This window comes from Haliotis rubra, unplaced genomic scaffold (assembly GCF_003918875.1).
Source record: "Haliotis rubra isolate DU_JTF1 unplaced genomic scaffold, ASM391887v1 Scf256, whole genome shotgun sequence".
Taxonomy (NCBI): Eukaryota; Metazoa; Mollusca; class Gastropoda; order Lepetellida; family Haliotidae; genus Haliotis; species Haliotis rubra.
Window position 1 is genome coordinate 899,431 of NW_025766625.1, and position 18,585 is coordinate 918,015.

General features: G+C 41.4%; 1 protein-coding gene across 1 annotated transcript in view; it reads left to right on the forward strand.

The window, feature by feature from the left end:
* The first annotated feature begins 6,816 nt into the window (after positions 1-6,816).
* LOC124279752 overlaps positions 6,817-18,585 on the forward strand; it is a 59,068-nt gene continuing 47,299 nt past the window's right edge. Inside the window, exon 1 of the mRNA XM_046715619.1 lies at positions 6,817-7,478. Within this exon, the coding sequence (XP_046571575.1) occupies positions 7,403-7,478 (76 nt within the window). The 5' untranslated portion in view covers positions 6,817-7,402. The remainder of the gene's footprint in view (positions 7,479-18,585) is intronic.

Below are 18,585 nucleotides of genomic sequence, written 5' to 3' on the forward strand. Positions count from 1 at the left end.
ATGTTTAAAGTTGTCGTTAGTCATTTGCCGTAATACAAGATGTTTAAAGCTGTCGACATTGTGTGTTACTCAGCTGAACTTGCCGTTAATACAAGATGTTTAAAGCTGTCGACATTGTGTGTTAGTGTTGATGTTAGTCAGCTGAACTTGCCGTTAATACAAGATGTTTAAAGCTGTCGACATTGTGTGTAAGTGTTGATGTTAGTCAGCTGAACTTGCCGTTAATACAAGATGTTTAAAGCTGTCGACATTGTGTGTTAGTGTTGATGTTAGTCAGCTGGACTTGCCGTTAATACAAGATGTTTAAAGCTGTCGACATTGTGTGTAAGTGTCGATGTTAGTCAGCTGAACTTGCCGTTAATACAAGATGTTTAAAGCTGTCGACATTGTGTGTTAGTGTTGGTGTTACTCAGCTGAACTTGCCGTTAATACAAGATGTTTAAAGCTGTCGACATTGTGTGTTAGTTTTAGTCAGCTGAACTTGCCGTTAATACAAGATGTTTAAAGCTGTTCGACATTGTGTGTTAGTGTTGGTGTTACTCAGCTGAACTTGCCGTTAATACAAGATGTTTAAAGCTGTCGACATTGTGTGTTAGTGTTACTCAGCTGAACTTGCCGTTAATACAAGATGTTTAAAGCTGTTGACATTGTGTGTTAGTGTTGATGTTAGTCAGCTGAACTTGCCGTTAATACAAGATGTTTAAAGCTGTCGACATTGTGTGTTAGTGTTAGTGTCGGCTGACTTGTTAGTCAAGCTGTTTAAAGCTTCGACCGTTAATACAAGATGAACTTGCCGTTAATACAAGATGTTTGTCGACATTGTGTGTTAGTGTTGATGTTAGTCAGCTGAACTTGCCGTTAATACAAGATGTTTAAAGCTGTCGACATTGTATGTTAGTGTTGGTGTTACTCAGCTGAACTTACCGTTAATACAAGATGTTTAAAGCTGTCGACATTGTGTGTTAGTGTTGATGTTAGTCAGATGACCTTGCTGTTGAAACTAGTTGTTTAAAGTTGTCGACATTTTCACCACTAAGTTTTAGTGTGTGGTGTCTGACCTCAAACTTTTGATTCGCTCCTTACACTAACATGTGTTAAAAGTACAACTGAACGACCAAACCATTTCCATAATCATGAGAAACTATAGGAACAGTCGTATAATATAGTGCATCTTACGATTCCGATTTAATCATCATTATGTCTTCCCGAATTATTGCAATGACTAGACTTAGCATATGATTATAATGGTCGCCACCGGTGGGACAGGATACGTTCACCTTTTCTCGAACCCCTGGTATCATCACTATTTCATAGTGATTCATAAACACATGCTCTGTAATCGTATCGCATGGCGACAATAACTGGATTGTCTGGTCCAGTCCCGATTTGTTTACAAACATGATCGTACAACTGAAACAAATATATACTCATGATATAGACACAAGCTGTTAGCAGAGCTTTCACATGGATATTTATTTATCACTAACAAACAGTGAGTGATGAAATCAGGTTTTCGTGCAAAGATGTGCGTATTTTGTCATATATCGTATAACCTAATACAGTTGGCATGATTTTGTTACCGATGAGTCCGCAACAAGTCTACCATAATACGGTTGGAACATGAAGCCTTTGAAATGTTGAAGTTAGTGCTCATGTGAAACAATCGTGTGGATAACCCGTGAAGATCCGGGTTAGAATTGATCTTCAGAAACCCATGCTTGTTGTGAGAGGCGACTAACGGGATCGTGTGGTCAGGCTCGCCGACTTGGTTGACACATGTCATCGTCCCAATTGCGTAGATCGATGCTCATGCTGTTGATCACTGGATTGTTTGGTCCAGACTCGATAATTTACAGACTGCCGCCATATAGCTGAAATATTGCTGAGTACGGCTTTAAACAATCAACTAACCCAGCAGTTTGGTCCCCGATTAATTGTGTGATGCAGATGTTTCACCGGTCTCTGTTATTTCTGGCGGAGGTGAATAAATCCCTTGAATGGAATTCAACTGGTTACAAATTTTGGCAAAATTCATTTCAGTTCATTTCAGCAATCCAGCAGGATCTTCTCGTATGCACAACGAGATAGACCAGCACAGCTGGTGTTGGTTGTGATAGCCGCTTCATGTTTTAATATCCGATAGGTCCATCATTTAACGTACTGTTTTCTCTGTGAATTTCAAATGACATTTGCTTTCATTTAATGACAAATCGACTCCCTCTTTGCAGAAAAAGAACTAACTATAGTCAGTTTTCAGTGAAAACGTACCGATGAATGTCACTTTAAACCAAAAAGTAAAACAAATAAAGTGAAATTAAGACTGCGAATCCTCATGATTTTACCTTGCCAATTGAACATTTAAATCTCAGAATTTTATTCAACTTAGGATAAAAGTTGTTTAACAAACGATCATAATTTCACATCGCTATTACTGGTTTGTATTACAAGGGCGTATGCACATCAAATGAAACACCGAGAACGACAAGGGTTGTTATAGGTTAACGCTCTTCACGTACCGCACTTGCATTTGTTTCACTGTTCCAACTACTGCGCTTACCCCATTGTAATTCACTTCAATTAGACTACGGTTCAGATCATACAAACTTTCTTTGACATTAGGAAACAAATAATTCATTTTCATCAACATTTTTTACTGGAACATCCGGGATTTCCTTACGTGTGAAAGACATAAAAGAACTATCGATATTTTAGTTTCATCACCCGATCTACATTACACTTCGCAGATCAGATAACAAATATTCTCATGAAAATATGTTTTTTGTTGTTTCGTCCACAAACGTCTGTTGGACACGTCTGTAATAGTAAGTAAACCATCAGGTTAGATAGTTTTGGGTGTGAGTGAGTGAGTGAGTTTAGTTTTACTAGTATTATGGCAGTACTCCAGCAATATCACAGCGGGGGACACCAGAAATGGGCTCCACACATTGTACTCACGAGTCTTCGGCATGACAAGCGAACGCTTTAACCACTAGGCTACCCCACAGCTCCAGTATTGGGTGTGAAACAATGTAAATCAATGGTAATCTTGCAGTTTAAATTATCGATGTAGTTGGGACAGAAACAAGTGTTACAAAATGTATTTAACTGCTGAAAAGAGGGATTAAGCAGAGCAAAAGTGGGGACTGAGCAAGATAGAGACGGGGATTAAGCAGAGCAGAAGTGGGGACTGAGCAGGGCAGAGACAGGGATTAAGCAGAGCAGAAGTGGGGACTGAGCAGGGCAGAGACAGGGATTAAGCAGAGCAGAAGTGGGGACTGAGAAGGGCAGAGACAGGGATTAAGCAGAGCAGAAGTGGGGACTGAGAAGGGCAGAGACAGGGATTAAGCAGAGCAGAAGTGGGGACTGAGCAGGGCAGAGACAGGGATTTAGCAGAGCAGAAGTGGGGACTGAGAAGGGCAGAGACAGGGATTAAGCAGAGCAGAAGTGGGGACTGAGAAGGGCAGAGACAGGGATTAAGCAGAGCAGAAGTGGGGACTGAGAAGGGCAGAGACAGGGATTAAGCAGAGCAGAAGTGGGGACTGAGCAGGGCAGAGACAGGGATTAAGCAGAGCAGAAGTCGGGACTGAGAAGGGCAGAGACAGGGATTAAGCAGAGCAGAAGTGGGGACTGAGAAGGGCAGAGACAGGGATTAAGCAGAGCAGAAGTGGGGACTGAGCAGGGCAGAGACAGGGATTAAGCAGAGCAGAAGTGGGGACTGAGAAGGGCAGAGACAGGGATTAAGCAGAGCAAAAGTGGGGACTGAACAAGACAGATACGAGAATTAGGAAGAGCAAAAGTGTGGACTAAGCAGGACAGATACGGGGATTAAGCAGAGCACAAGTGTGGACTAAGCAGGACAGATACGGGGATTGAGCAAAGCACAAGTGTGGACTAAGCAAGACAGATATAGGGATTAAGAAGAGAAAACGTGTGGACTAAGCAAGACAGATACGGGGATTGAGCAGAGCACAAGTGTGGACTAAGCAAGACAGATACGAGAATTAGGAAGAGCAAAAGTGTGGACTAAGCAGGACAGATACGGGGATTGAGCAGAGCACAAGTGTGGACTAAGCAAGACAGATACAGGGATTAAGAAGAGCAAAAGTGTGGACTAAGCAGGACAGATACGGGGATTGAGCAGAGCACAAGTGTGGACTAAGCAAGACAGATATAGGGATTAAGAAGAGCAAACGTGTGGACTAAGCAAGACAGATACGGGGATTGAGCAGAGCACAAGTGTGGACTAAGCAAGACAGATACAGGGATTAAGAAGAGCAAACGTGTGGACTAAGCAAGACAGATACGGGGATTAAGAAGAGCAAAAGTGTGGGCTAAGCAAGACAGATACAGGGATAAGAAGAGCAAAAGTGTGGGCTAAGCAAGACAGATACAGGGATTAGGAAGAGCAAAAGTGTGGACTAAGCAAGAAGGGATTACAGGGATTAAGAAGAGGAAGAGCAAAAGTGTGGGCTAAGCAAGACAGATACGGGGATTGAGAAGAGCACAAGTGTGGACTAAGCAAGACAGATATAGGGATTAAGAAGAGCAAACGTGTGGACTAAGCAAGACAGATACAGGGATTAGGAAGAGCAAAAGTGTGGACTAAGCAAGACAGATACCGGGATTAAGAAGAGCAAAATTGGGGATTGAGTAAGACAGATACGGGGATAAGCAGAGCAAAAATGGGGTTTGAATAAAACAGATACGGGGATTAAGTACAGAAAAAGTGAGATGTGATATTATCTACTTAACTATATATTCATTTATATTGCACCCCCTGCTACTGTATGTTAAATGTACTATAGGCCTACGGCCTCTTCAGTACTGTAAATAAAGATTGATTGATTGATTGATTGAAGTGAGGATTAAGCAAGGAAAAAGCAGGGACAAAGCAAGACGGAAACGGGGACTAAGCAAGATAAAACAGGAACTAAATAAGACAGAGACGGGGATTAAGCAAGACAAAACACGGACTAAGCATGAGCAAGTCACGAAAAAGCTAAGAATTGGACTGAACAGTTTTCCCTGACACGGAAGTAAAAGTGCCGACACTGGAGCTTGCTTATTTAAGTTCTGTTATTCAATATTTATTTGTTTAAAAATAGAACGTTGGAACATTTATTGCAATCACATCGTACACGTGTTAACGTCTCCCCCACCGCTTTCCTCAGAATGAAAAAATACAATATATTTCTTAATTTATATAGTCAAGTTTGAAAAAATGAACATTTATGCCTTTACTGTTTCATCTCGAGATTGAAGGGTAAAACTGACCAACCTTATTGCTGCGTCGACTAGCAATGGTGATGATAAGGAAGCCCGATGCTTTGAAATATATTAGCATAATAATTCTTCTGAAATACGATTGAAAAATTGTACAACGTACAAATGTGATCGAATGGTTTCTTAGTGATGAAGACGGGTTTGTAAACGAGATTCAAGAAAAATCTGAGAGGCCAGAATCGATTAAATATGCTACATTTAACGCGTAAAACCAATTGTCACGAAGATGATTTTTTCCCCGTGTGGGCTGAAACGAATATGATTAGTCTGATTCACTTTTAACGATATTAGACAGTTCTGCGCGTGACTTCCATGTGTTAACTTCTAGTTATTGGGTGTCACATTCCAACAGTATTACGTTACCCGACTTGTCTTCGCATTTCAACAAACTTTGTTTCTCACGAATTTGTAGGGAGGATCGACATATGTGTGTTTGTGTTTATAATGGTCAATACGTACGGTTGGAATTAAGTGTACAGCAGTACAGGAGTCCCCAGGAGTATGAAAATAACCTGTGACGACAAAGCTTTTCAGGCTCATAAATTGTATTCTCCTGAGGATGTTGTTCATGAGAATGCAAATTATATAATATTTCCATCAATAAGGTTTGGGCATGTCTGATTTGAGTTTAGAACTACTGGAATCGAATCTCATTTATTGCAAATATTCCTACTACTAACGTTGTTGCTATATAACTGGTACAAAATGACAGAATAATTACACCCAAGTGTATTTTAACCACGGCAGCTCATCATAGTCCTGATTAAAAAACAATTTCACCAATAATCAATATTCCTTGGTGATAATGTTACATTACCAAACATCAAATGTGGCCATCTATGTCCGCCAGACAATATACATTTTTAACATATACCGTTGTAATGAATACCGTTCCATACGGCCTCGTCCAATCTCAAGATCAATGAATTTGCTGGGAACATCACTTTGGTCACAATACCCAGACTACGTCTATTTGTTTCAATTTGTACCATGTGTGAAAAATAAAACATAAAAATAGCAGAAAAACATGAGGCTGAATACACGAAACCTTTTGATATATTTGGGATTGAGTAAAGGGAAAGTGCAATATAACGTATGCTACATTAAACAAGGAAGTGTAGAAAGATTTCAGTCTAACCTACTGGGACTGCCAATTAACTTGAGCCAAGTGCCCCTTTATGAAAGTTCGTTGGGGTGCAATTAAAGATGTACAGTACAGAGGTTATTTTATTCCGTGGGATAGGTGAGTACCGTCGTGGTCAGAGTGTTTAGGTTCTCAGTCAAGGTTCGCTTCCCAGTATGGCACATTGGTTGAAGTCCATGCGCTTCACGGTGATAATGTTAAGAGATGCTTAAAAGCCGACGGTTTTACCTTCCGGCACCCGGGGTGTCCGCGACCTGGCTCTCAGTGTGCACGGTTGTACTATCGATTTTCTGCTCGTGTTATCAGCCTTGAAGTAAGCTCCAGAGTGACTTTGAAGCGTTACAATACGTCGCTGGACGATAAAGAATGAGAAATGACAATTTGGTGACCGGTGTTAACGTCAGGCAGTAACAAAGTCCAATCAGGTAATCCCCACTGAGTAAACACTTCACTATTGTACAGTAGAGGGCGGAATACGAACACAGTACCTGTTTGAAAACTAGTCGCTTTATTGAACAGTTTGATGAAACGCCATCATTTGGAAGCATCGATAGATTCATCAGCGGATGTTTGAGACGGGCGTTCTTCGTGACGCAACGCGCCGGCTGGACATTGCTGGGCGGCCAATAAGCTGTCTGTGAGTGGGAAGTGTGGGCTGGCCTAGTCTTAAAGGAAGGCACTCCAGCTTCCGAGAGTTGTGCTAAGCCTATGCTGTGTTATGGACTTGCTCGCCCGCTCTTAACACTGCATCAATACTATCGCACAGACCGGGGGCGGCCGTGTTAAACAACCCAGCTTGGGTGCCTTGCTCAGTGACGGAACGATAAGGCTTGAACGAACCTTGTAAGAGCTGGGCTGGCACAATTTATGAAATAAAGTCGGAAAAAAATTAAAGACGTATTAGGCAGTTCTGTGATAGCGAACAAGGAGTTTAAGTGAAAAGACAGTAAAGATCAAAGAAACTTGATTACAGGTATGGATTCCCAACATTCGTGGTGCATCTCCTTCACAGCATTGATCTACCTGGCGCTCCTTCTTCAACCTGCAACAGGTAAGAATTGTATTCTTGTAACTGGAAAGTAGCTTGATACCTGACTCTGTTAAATCTTTGGATACACGTTATTGCAAAGCATAAAGATATGAACGTGTGTTTACCGACATAGGTTTAAGACATATATGAATCCTCTTCTTGTAAGACTTGGTACATGTATTACAGGAATAAACTTTGATCGGCAATGCAAGGAATGTTTGCCTGTAATTGAACGTAAGAGTTTCATTTAGAAACAAAATATCGCTTGAAAAACTGATACACGTGTATGTTTACAAAATGGGCTGAATATTCAAAGTGAGCACATTATCACGCCGGGACATTGATCAGCCCCAAGGTATATTCCCTGTTTTACTTTATGACAAGATTCCAATTGTCAAGGAGTGTGCTAAATACCCCCTAGCCGTAGTTGTCACATCACCTTGCGGGATATTGTGCTGATGGTGTTTCCAGATTGGTTCCCTGTAAAGGCCCCGACTGAAAACATTCAACCAATGCAAATTACCTTGGGAAAATGAGTATTTCTTTTTATTGATTAGTTTCTAAGTAAGCTAAACGGAATAGATAAAGCAGTATATGAAAAAATATTCCGATATATTGTCACAGTTATATAAAGTTGTCGTAACTCCCCGTCAGTAGCAAACTTAACGAAGAATCTTGAAAAACCTATGAGTGTCCGCTGAATCATGATGCCAAGCACGTCTTCAGCGACGTGACAATTGACAGGTTCACCAAACTCACGCTTTTCCACATGTATTTCAACTAACTGATCTCTGGAGTGAGGAAGACGTGTTTCAAAGACGTTACAGTAACCATTATCACTATCAGATTTCACAGTATCCAAGATACACACGGGATGGCCTTAGTAGAAGTTAATAATTACAAATCTATATAGCACGTACAGGTATGCTAATCTATGTATAAACAAAGCATGATAGCAATGATTGGATGTGTAGCGAAATAAACTAAAATAAAGAACATTTGGACCGTGATGTTAAAATACTACGTATATTCTTGATAAAACCGTGTGACAAGAAAGGGGACTCTTTTAACATGTAAAGGTGAAAAAGGTCACATCCAAACTAATTTTGTGGTCAAGTGATGATAGCAGGATCCGGTACGTTAGTAAATAATATGCATCGAATCGTATTTACATTGAAAACTTCTGAAACCGTTTCTATGAACATGTGCACCATTTTGGGGTGAAATATGATAACGCGTTCGGGATAAAGTTTAGAAAAAAATATGTTTGATTTTACAATCTGCTAATAAAAATTAATTTTGGATTAAGTTGATCTGCTATTGCCGCTGATATTGCTGGTCTAGTGAGATTTGAACTTTCACGAACGTATTTCACTACGACCAGAATCCATGCACAGCATTCGTATCATGGTTTCAAAGATACGTGTGTATTTCGTGTCAGCAAAATTCCAGTGGTACTATAGCAATATAGCTTCAATTAAACCGTTAGTAAACTAGCCTGAGGTTTTGTTTAATGAAACATTAGAAAGCACCATTTAATTGGATAGGCAGATTATTGCCTAATGCTGGTGTTATTCTAAAACATCATTATGAAATCAACTGAAATCATAAACACGGATGAAGAAATGCTCTTGGGTTTCCACGATGTAGTTTAAAATGACAGATTTGTTTATTCATTTGTCAGGTAGTCTAAGGAGGGAATTGACTTGTGGATTTTATAATAACTAAAGGATCACACTTTCAATTTGCGGTATAACACGTTCACGAATATCACGAAGTTCTCTTTCTCTCGCTTTCCCATATACCCTCAAATCCGTTAGCAGGACGTTTGATGCAGAATGAATGATTCCAAAAATATATGCATACTCGAAATATCTATTTATCATATAACGTCAACGTCATAAATTAACCAGTCTCACTTTTTCGCTTGAACAGATGTCTTTGAAAGTAAAAAGCAAAACAGGGCTCAAATAAACATGAAAAGATAATTGCAAATCAATTATTTCAGATGGGTAAACAGACAGATGAACACACCGACACACAAACACATCTAAAAAATGATTAAATGAAATTTACAACTCTGTCTAGTTATACGTCATCACGACGATTAATGGCATGGATCGAGAAGTACGTTACTTGACGGGATACAGTAATGACATATACGTCATATCGAACATAAGTGATGACATGAAGGCCTCTTCATGGTAAGATGGAAAATGTTTTCATGACGACATGTATTGACAACATGTGACGACTTCATGACGAGTTAGGGTAATGACATGTCTACCGGCCGTCAGGACACGTTCCGCATGTATTGACAACATGTGACGACTTCATGCCGAGTTAGGGTAATGACATGTCTACCGGCCGTCAGGACACGTTCCGCATGTATTGACAATATATGACGACTTCATGACGAGTTAGGGTAATGACATGTCTACCGGCCGTCAGGACACGTTCCGCATGCAGCGTAACAGAGACAGACACGGTATGTTCAAATCCTCTGAGGTTTAATAAGATACTTTCTGACCACATGTGTCATTGCAGAGACGTAACCAGCATGATAACGTCCTTGTCAACGGCTTTATATCCTACTAATGGCCATTTGGCCATTCCGGTGTCTCAGCAGGACATGCCCCAGACAGCAATGGTCGCCCACTTGGGGAACATCTCGCACACTCTTCATATCTAAGTGCTATTTTAAATATATCTCATTTCACACATGTGTTACACGTCATCGTGAATTGCGACGTTAAGCGTGTCCGATTTTAAGTAATACAGCGGGGCACCTATTTACCAACCATGGACAAAGACACAGACCCAGGTTGTGCTTTGTGTCATTTTTGTCTGACGTTAACTGACATTATTATGAAGATATGTTTTTGTGAAATCTGATCAGATCATGTCATAATAGTCACGGTCATATCCTTAAGTTTGTGTTTGAGTGAGTGAGTGAGTGAGTGAGTTTAGTTTTACGCCGCACTCAGCAATATTCCAGCTATATGGTGGCGGTCTGTAAATAATCGAGTCTGGACCAGACAACCCAGGGATCAACAGCATGAACATCGAACATTAGGATACGATGACACGTGTCAATCCAGTCAGCGAGCCTGACCACCCAATCCCGTTAGTCGCCTCTTACGACAAGCATGGGTTATTGAAGATCAATTCTAACCTGGACCTTCACGGGTCATGTGTTTGAAGGAGAAGCTAATCTGTTTCAGTTAACACACCATTAGGCAGTATCCCTTTAAGACCTCGAACAACTTTACTAAAATGAAACTGTAACAGTATTAAACGGTATGGCGAGATTCCAGCCTCATTGTGGGCACTCCTCCTTCAAGCGTATGTATGTGTAGTTCCACAGGGGAGACATTCACACGCAGCCGAGACCATGCCTGTTTAACAAACACGAGAACAAGGCCTGCTAATCTATTATGCAGGCTAACATTTCACAGCTTGTTGAGCACAAGCATGGAAACTCTAGTATGAGAGTTGCTGACACACTGATTGAATTTATGATTGGCTTTCATCACTCCAGTATTGTTCTTCCATGGTATAACTCCATTCAACCAAGAAGTCTTTTCTTTTCCACGCCTATCAATGTATTTCTATATTTAAAACAGAATAATGACAATCAATAGTCAATTTCCAGTTTGAATACAACCCCTCCCCATTAGCTTGAGCCCATCCCGTTTGTCAAATACATGTAACCGTTCCAGACCCGACCCAGCGGGGGGATTGGGTGCAAGGGGCGCCAGTACTAGAGGTCATCAGATAGGGCACAGGTCCAGTTGATTGCAACAGTCAATTGAGTCTGCTGTCGTGGGCGATAAGTTTACATAGTGACATTGCAAAGTCAAATTCATTTTCAACATTTCAAATCTCCAGACAATAAGCTTGAATCTTATGTTGTACTTATTTGAATCCTTTTAGCCTTTAACTTACTCTCCTTTCAAACATCCTGTCGTTGTTTATCAATACGTCGGTAAGGTTTCATCTTCTGACTACCCATGCATCGTCACGTCTCATCTACTGACTACCGTACGTCGTCAGTATCATCATCTACTGACTATCGTACGTCGTCAGTATCATCATCTACTGACTACCGTACTTCGTCAGTATCATCATCTACTGACTATCGTACGTCGTCAGTATCATCATCTACTGACTACCGTACGTCGTCAGTATCATCATCTACTGACTACCGTACGTCGTCAGTATCATCATTTACTGACTATCGTACGTCGTCAGTATCATCATTTACTGACTACCGTACGTCGTCAGTATCATCATCTACTGACTACCCTACGTCGTCAGTATCATCATCTACTGACTACCCTACGTCGTGCGTGTCTTTATCTACCGTACGTCGTCCGTATCATCATCTGCTGACTACCCTACGTCGTCAGTATCATCATCTACTGACTACCCTACGTCTTGCGTGTCTTTATCTACCGTACGTCGTCAGTATCATCATCTACTGACTACCGTACGTCGTCAGTATCATCATCTACTGACTACCTTACGTCGTCAGTATCATCATCTACTGACTACCGTACGTCGTCAGTATCATCATCTACTGACTACCGTACGTCGTCAGTATCATCATCTACTGACTACCGTACGTCGTCAGTATCATCATCTACTGACTACCGTACGTCGTCAGTATCATCATCTACTGACTATCGTACGTCGTCCGTGTCTTTATCTACCGTCTTTATCTACCGTCTTTATCTACCTTATGTCGTCCGTATCATCATCTACTGACTACCCTACGTCGTCAGTATCATCATCTACTGACTACCCTACGTCGTCCGTGTCTTTATCTACCGTACGTCGTCAGTATCATCATCTACTGACTACCGTACGTCGTCAGTATCATCATCTACTGACTACCGTCGTCTACCGTACGTCGTCAGTATCATCATCTACTGACTACCGTACGTCGTCAGTATCATCATCTACTGACTACCCGTACGTCGTGACACCGTACGTCGTCAGTATCATCATCTACTGACTATCGTACGTCGTCCGTGTCTTTATCTACCGTGTCTTTATCTACCTTATGTCGTCCGTATCATCATCTACTGACTACCCTACGTCGTCAGTATCATCATCTACTGACTACCCTACGTCGTCCGTGTCTTTATCTACCGTACGTCGTCAGTATCATCATCTACTGACTAGCGTACGTCGTCAGTATCATCATCTACTGACTACCTTACGTCGTCAGTATCATCATCTACTGACTACCGTACGTCGTCAGTATCATCATCTACTGACTACCGTACGTCGTCAGTATCATCATCTACTGACTACCGTACGTCGTCAGTATCATCATCTACTGACTATCGTACGTCGTCCGTATCATCATCTACTGACTATCGTACGTCGTCCGTGTCTTTATCTACCGCACGTCGTCCGTATCATCATCTGCTGACTATCCGTAAGTGGTCCGAGTCATTATCACTCATATATTGCCACGTCATTATGTGCTTACTGTCACTGTCATCTACTGAATAGCCGTACGTCATCATTGTCATCGTCTATTGAGTAGCTGTACGTCGTGACGTAATCATCTACTGATTACCCTTACGTCTTCACGTAACCATCTACTGACTACCCGTACGTCTTCACGTAATCATCTACTGACTACCCGTACGTCTTCACGTGACCATCTACTGACTACCCGTACGTCTTCACGTAACCATCTACTGACTACCCGTACATCTTCACGTAATCATCTTCTGACTACCCGTACGTCTTCACGTGACCATCTACTGACTACCCGTACGTCTTCACGTAACCATCTACTGACTACCCGTACGTCTTCACGTAACCATCTACTGACTACCCGTACGTCTTCACGTGACCATCTACTGACTACCCGTACGTCTTCACGTAACCATCTACTGACTACCCGTACGTCTTCACATAATCATCTACTGACTACCCATACGTCGTTACGACATTATGTATTGAGTACTCGAATATCGTCACATCAGTATCTACTAACTGCCACTGCGTCGTAATGTTAGCGTCTACTGACTGTTCGTACACCTTCAGGTCATTATTCACGGAATATCCGTACGACGTTCTTACAACCAGCCTGATAACAGATCATCATCACATCAGTCCTAATAAAGCGTTAACAATGAAAAATGCTTCAGTCTATACCTTGAAGATAACTTCGTAAAACCGACTCAAATACAGTCCCTTCATTGCATTTTAGATAATCAATATTAACAGTTCGATGGGAGGTAATCAACTGTGTTTTGCTATAATCAATCACAGGCGCAATGATGTAAGATTAGATATGTCAACAGATCTGCCTTGTGACAAGATGACAAGGTCTCCAGACCGTACGAGGTTGCCTAAGAGATTAGCGGCCTTTACGTGAGATTACTGACACAGTCAAATCCCGGTTGCATGCCTGTCTGATGAAATGTCAGCATCACGAGGTGGGCAATACTCTCTCAGAAGATTAAATACCATTTTGAGGACATGTGAAACGCATTACCACGTTCCTTATTCCATTTCATTTTGCGCAAAGCCTGCTATGAGCCCATGACTGGCAGACCTGAAGAAATACGTGGACTAAATACGTAACGGGCGACGGGGTAGCCAAGTAGTTAAAGCGTTCGCTCGTCACGCCGAAGACCTGGGTTCGACTCCACACATAGGTACAATGTGTGAAACCCATTTCAGGTGTCCCCCGCCGTGATATTGATGGAATATTGCTAAAAGCGGCGTAAAACTAAACTCACTCACTCTAAATACGTAATAATGGCATCTCTTTCTGCGTACATCAGCAATACATTACTTTGACTGAACCTGCCGCGCAACTATACAACGTTAAAGAATATCCGTCCTTAACTATCACAGAACAGATAACAATTGGTGTAAAGAACAAAATAGCTGTGATCATTGTTTTAACAGACCCTGAAAATCAGTGACGACATCAGATGTTCGCGGGATGTTGTGGTAGCAAAGGTTTAAAGCATTCGCTCGTCACGCGAATTCGATTCTCCACATGGGTACAATGTGTGAAGCCCATCTCTGGTGTCCCCCGAGGGTGATATTGCTGGAATATTGAAAAGCGGCGTAAAACCCAACTCACTCACTCACCCAGATATTCGCGAAAAGGGCAAGTAAACCTGCCCTACCGGTAGCAGTCGCCCTTCACACAATTTGCCTATAAACGTAAGTATTTACAAACAACGCCACTCAGTACTCCTGCCATGCACAAGTAGCAGGGCGTGGAGTTATCCCACAGATGACATGCTTACTGACGGGGTTAACCTCTTTGGCCATGTGGACAAGGCTTCTGACTTCGGATCAGAAGGTCCGTGGTTCGAATCCCAGCACGGGACTCGGAAATTTTATGGCCGCTACACAAAGGTGGCCTGTAAACAAACCACAAACGTGATGGACAAGCGTTTAATGATGGATTTCAACAGCAAACAATTAATTGAGAAAATAGTGTACAATGTCCCACACAGCGTCTACACCTAAGCCGTTTTTTGAAATCACCCTTGACACGCCCATGTCAACTGTGCTGTTTCCAAGAGGGTTACCAAGGTAACTGACAAGAATGAGTGTTAGTTAGAAATGACGATCTTTCAACGAATATGAGGTCTTGCCTACTCTGGTGAATGTAGGTACAGATATGTCAAGTGCGAGGTCTCGTCTACTTGACTCGCTTGATCAATGATAATTGAAATTCTGCAACATATTAGAAATGTTTCGGACAGTATGCAGAGTTTTATAACCATGTTCAAAGAAAAAATACCTTAACACAATGGACTTTGTCATTCTGTATAGCTTTTCATGTACGTTTTCTTCACCCGCAGGCGATTCAATGTTATACCCAAGTCGGTACGATGAAGTATAGATATCTTGATTGTCAATGAACATGCCCATGTATGTAGACATAACACGTATTCTTGTATTTTTTCCTTACTTCCGTGCCTTGTTAAAACCTTCTTTGAATTCATTTGTCTCAGGAAGTAATAAAATCATTGTATGTACAACGTGAGATGGTCGTTTCATTAATATATGATGTTTATTTGAAAGACCCACATTCCTGCCTAACAATTCCTTCCTCCATCTATAGTTGCGATGTCATGATGGCAGGTACTTGATGTAGCACTTACAATTAAATTTTCATAAGTTGCCCTCCTATGAATATACAAAACAGCCCACAGCATTGCCTCTTTTTACAGCGAGATTAGCTATCAGAATGGAACAATGGACATTCGAGCAGCAAATCAAAGTCGCTTAACCTTATCTGTCGAAAAGCTGCTACAACGCATGGCATTATAACGAGGTTCTTCCTCGGTCTCACATTGACTCATTACACAATTCCAGGGTTTCAAATTAAATTTAAGCTTCAGCGCACAAACTGCAAACGTATCACATGATAACATATTTGGCGAAATCTTGGGGGAGAGATTTGTCTCCCTTTATTTCTTCCCTTGCATAAAACTAAGCTGTCAGCAGCCTGATATCGGATGAAATGCTCAAATTTGAGAGGTTATAACCCTTTATGTTGGGTGATCATCAGAAGTAAAGGTTTTCATTTTTTGTCAGTGAGGCGTTTCTGGCTTTCATTTTATCTTTCGCGTTTTTATCGATCAAATCTATCCGAAATTATAACCAGTCAACCAACGGGGAGGCTGTTTGATGAAAGAAGAGAACATTTGTCATAATGAACAGCCCTTTCCGTCCCTACCATTTTGTCCATCTACACATTTCTCATTAGCGGGTGCGTGTGATTGTTCATTAAGCTCTTCAAGTAGGCATTTGTTTCATTGGGATGTTTTATTACCCCACAATTAACACTTCTTTTTGTTGTTGTAAGAATAGATTACAACTGTGTCATGAGCATGTGTTAATGAATCACTATCAGATAGTGATAATGATACGAGTTCGCGAAAAGGTGAGCATATCCTGACACACCTGTGTCACATGAGGGCGGTGAGGTAGCCTAGATGGTAAAGCGTTCGCTTGTCACGCCCGTGTTCGATTCCCCACATGGGTAAAGTGAGTGAAGCCCATTTGTTATATTGGTGGACTATTGCTAAAACCATACTCACTCACTCACTTTCACTCACTTACTCACTCACTCGTCACAAACACAAACGCAAATACAAATCGGTTGTTTACCTAAAAAGCAAACAACACCTAGTACAGTTAACTAAATGGGATAAAGGAACGTCCTTCACGAAACAGTTTGATAATCATGCGAATAGGTATGAACAAAACAAGAGCATCCCAGAAACAATGTCTTTTTTTGAGCGAATAATTAAGATCCTGAGTAAATTTAAAACTTAGCAAAAAGCCAAGTCCAAGCAGCATCACTAGCGATAGTGTTTATTACCTATCGATAAACCAACGGCTCGCGACACTGATGGAAACTGGACAAAATACATCCGGCTGCAGATTTCCAATCTACCCTCAATAGGTATGTAAGTATCGAGATACAATAAATATTTCGCTTACACTGTAGATACGGGGTTTGCCTGCATGCTGTCCTCATATCTCCCAGACAGAAACCATGATCGTATTTATCTGTCTTTAGACATGATAACTATAATTATAATGCTGTTATTAGTTAGTCAAATGTCAGCTGTTTATTGTCTCTGACAACGGTCATCTAATTTGTTCAAACCAATGCTATGAGATCCAATAGTGCTATGAGATCTCCAATCGTCTATATTGCTATATTTTCACATATTCATTCATGAGATCTATTAGTTAAACTAGGTGGGTGCTATAATGTTCACATATATATATATTAATAATAGTCACTAATAGGTGAAGCATGAAATCATTGTAGTTATCAACAGTTAAAGTACATGGTTGATTCTTAGTTACGAAAGGCATTGGGTGCGAAAGATGATGGCTTGTGAACCATCAATGACATCGTCGCCACCGGGGGGCGGTGGGGGTAGCCCTGTGGTTAAAACGTTCGCTCGTCACGCTTAAGGCTTTTGTTAAACAATTCTGGTGTTCCCTGTCGTGATGTTGCTGGAATATCGCTAAATAGCTGTGTAAAACCTAACTCACTCACTCGTCGCCAGCGGTTAAAGTCAAACCACGAAAAGTCAGATGTACTGTCCTGCCAGTGTTTTCTACAGTTGTTGATGTGTCGTTTTCCGTCAGACTTCGCAATACTCCGGCTATATGACTCCAGTCTGTAAATAATCGACCCAAGACAAGACATTCCAGTGACTGACATCATGAGCACCGATCTATTGGAAATGGACCAAGCCATCGGTCCTGATCATCCGATCCCATAAGTCCCATAAGGTGTGTGTGCATACGGGCATGTGTGTGTGTGTGTGTGTGTGTGCGTGCGTGCGTGCGTGCGTGCGTGCGTGCGTATGTGTGTGTGTGTGTGTGTGTGTGTCTGGTAGCTTGTGTGTGTATATGTGGTTGTTTTTGTGTATGTGTGGTTGGTTTTGAGTGTTTGTGTGTGTGGGCCTGTCTGTGTCTGTTTGGTTGGCTGTGTCTGTTTGGTTGGTTGGTTGTGTGTGTTGTTGGTCGGTTTTGTGTGTGTGTGAGGTTGGTTGTTTTTTGTGTGTATGTATATGTGTGTGCGTTTCCATGGCTTCATAAACATTGCTCATTATGATACACTATGTTGTTCGCTGTCAAAGTAACATCCCTTCATGATAAACGTCCTTCTGGAAATCGTTCTCTTATCAGTAGTCATGAGAGCTTCTGGTCATTTCCTATTATGCACCTCTTTGCTCATCAGAAAATAACTCAACAGACCGTCTCGATTAGCTAGTAACTAGAACAGGGACATTATTCGTTACATTTATACCATAAACTGCATTGACGTCTGGCTCATCATTACTACGAGCTCAGAATGACGCTCCAGTTTGCAAAGTAATTACGAGACTTTGGGCATAAAGCTGTAATCTCTGTCCATGTAAATACACATCTCCTGTTTTATAATAAGTTGGATTCACAGTCAAAAAAAATCTGATCATGAGGGACTGGTCATTTATATTTGGAGGTGGTGGATTGGAAGGGTGGGGGAGCAGTGAGATGACGGGGGTCATGCAAAAATGCCTCAGCGAAAGAGAAGGGGATGTAAGAAAACTAATCACAA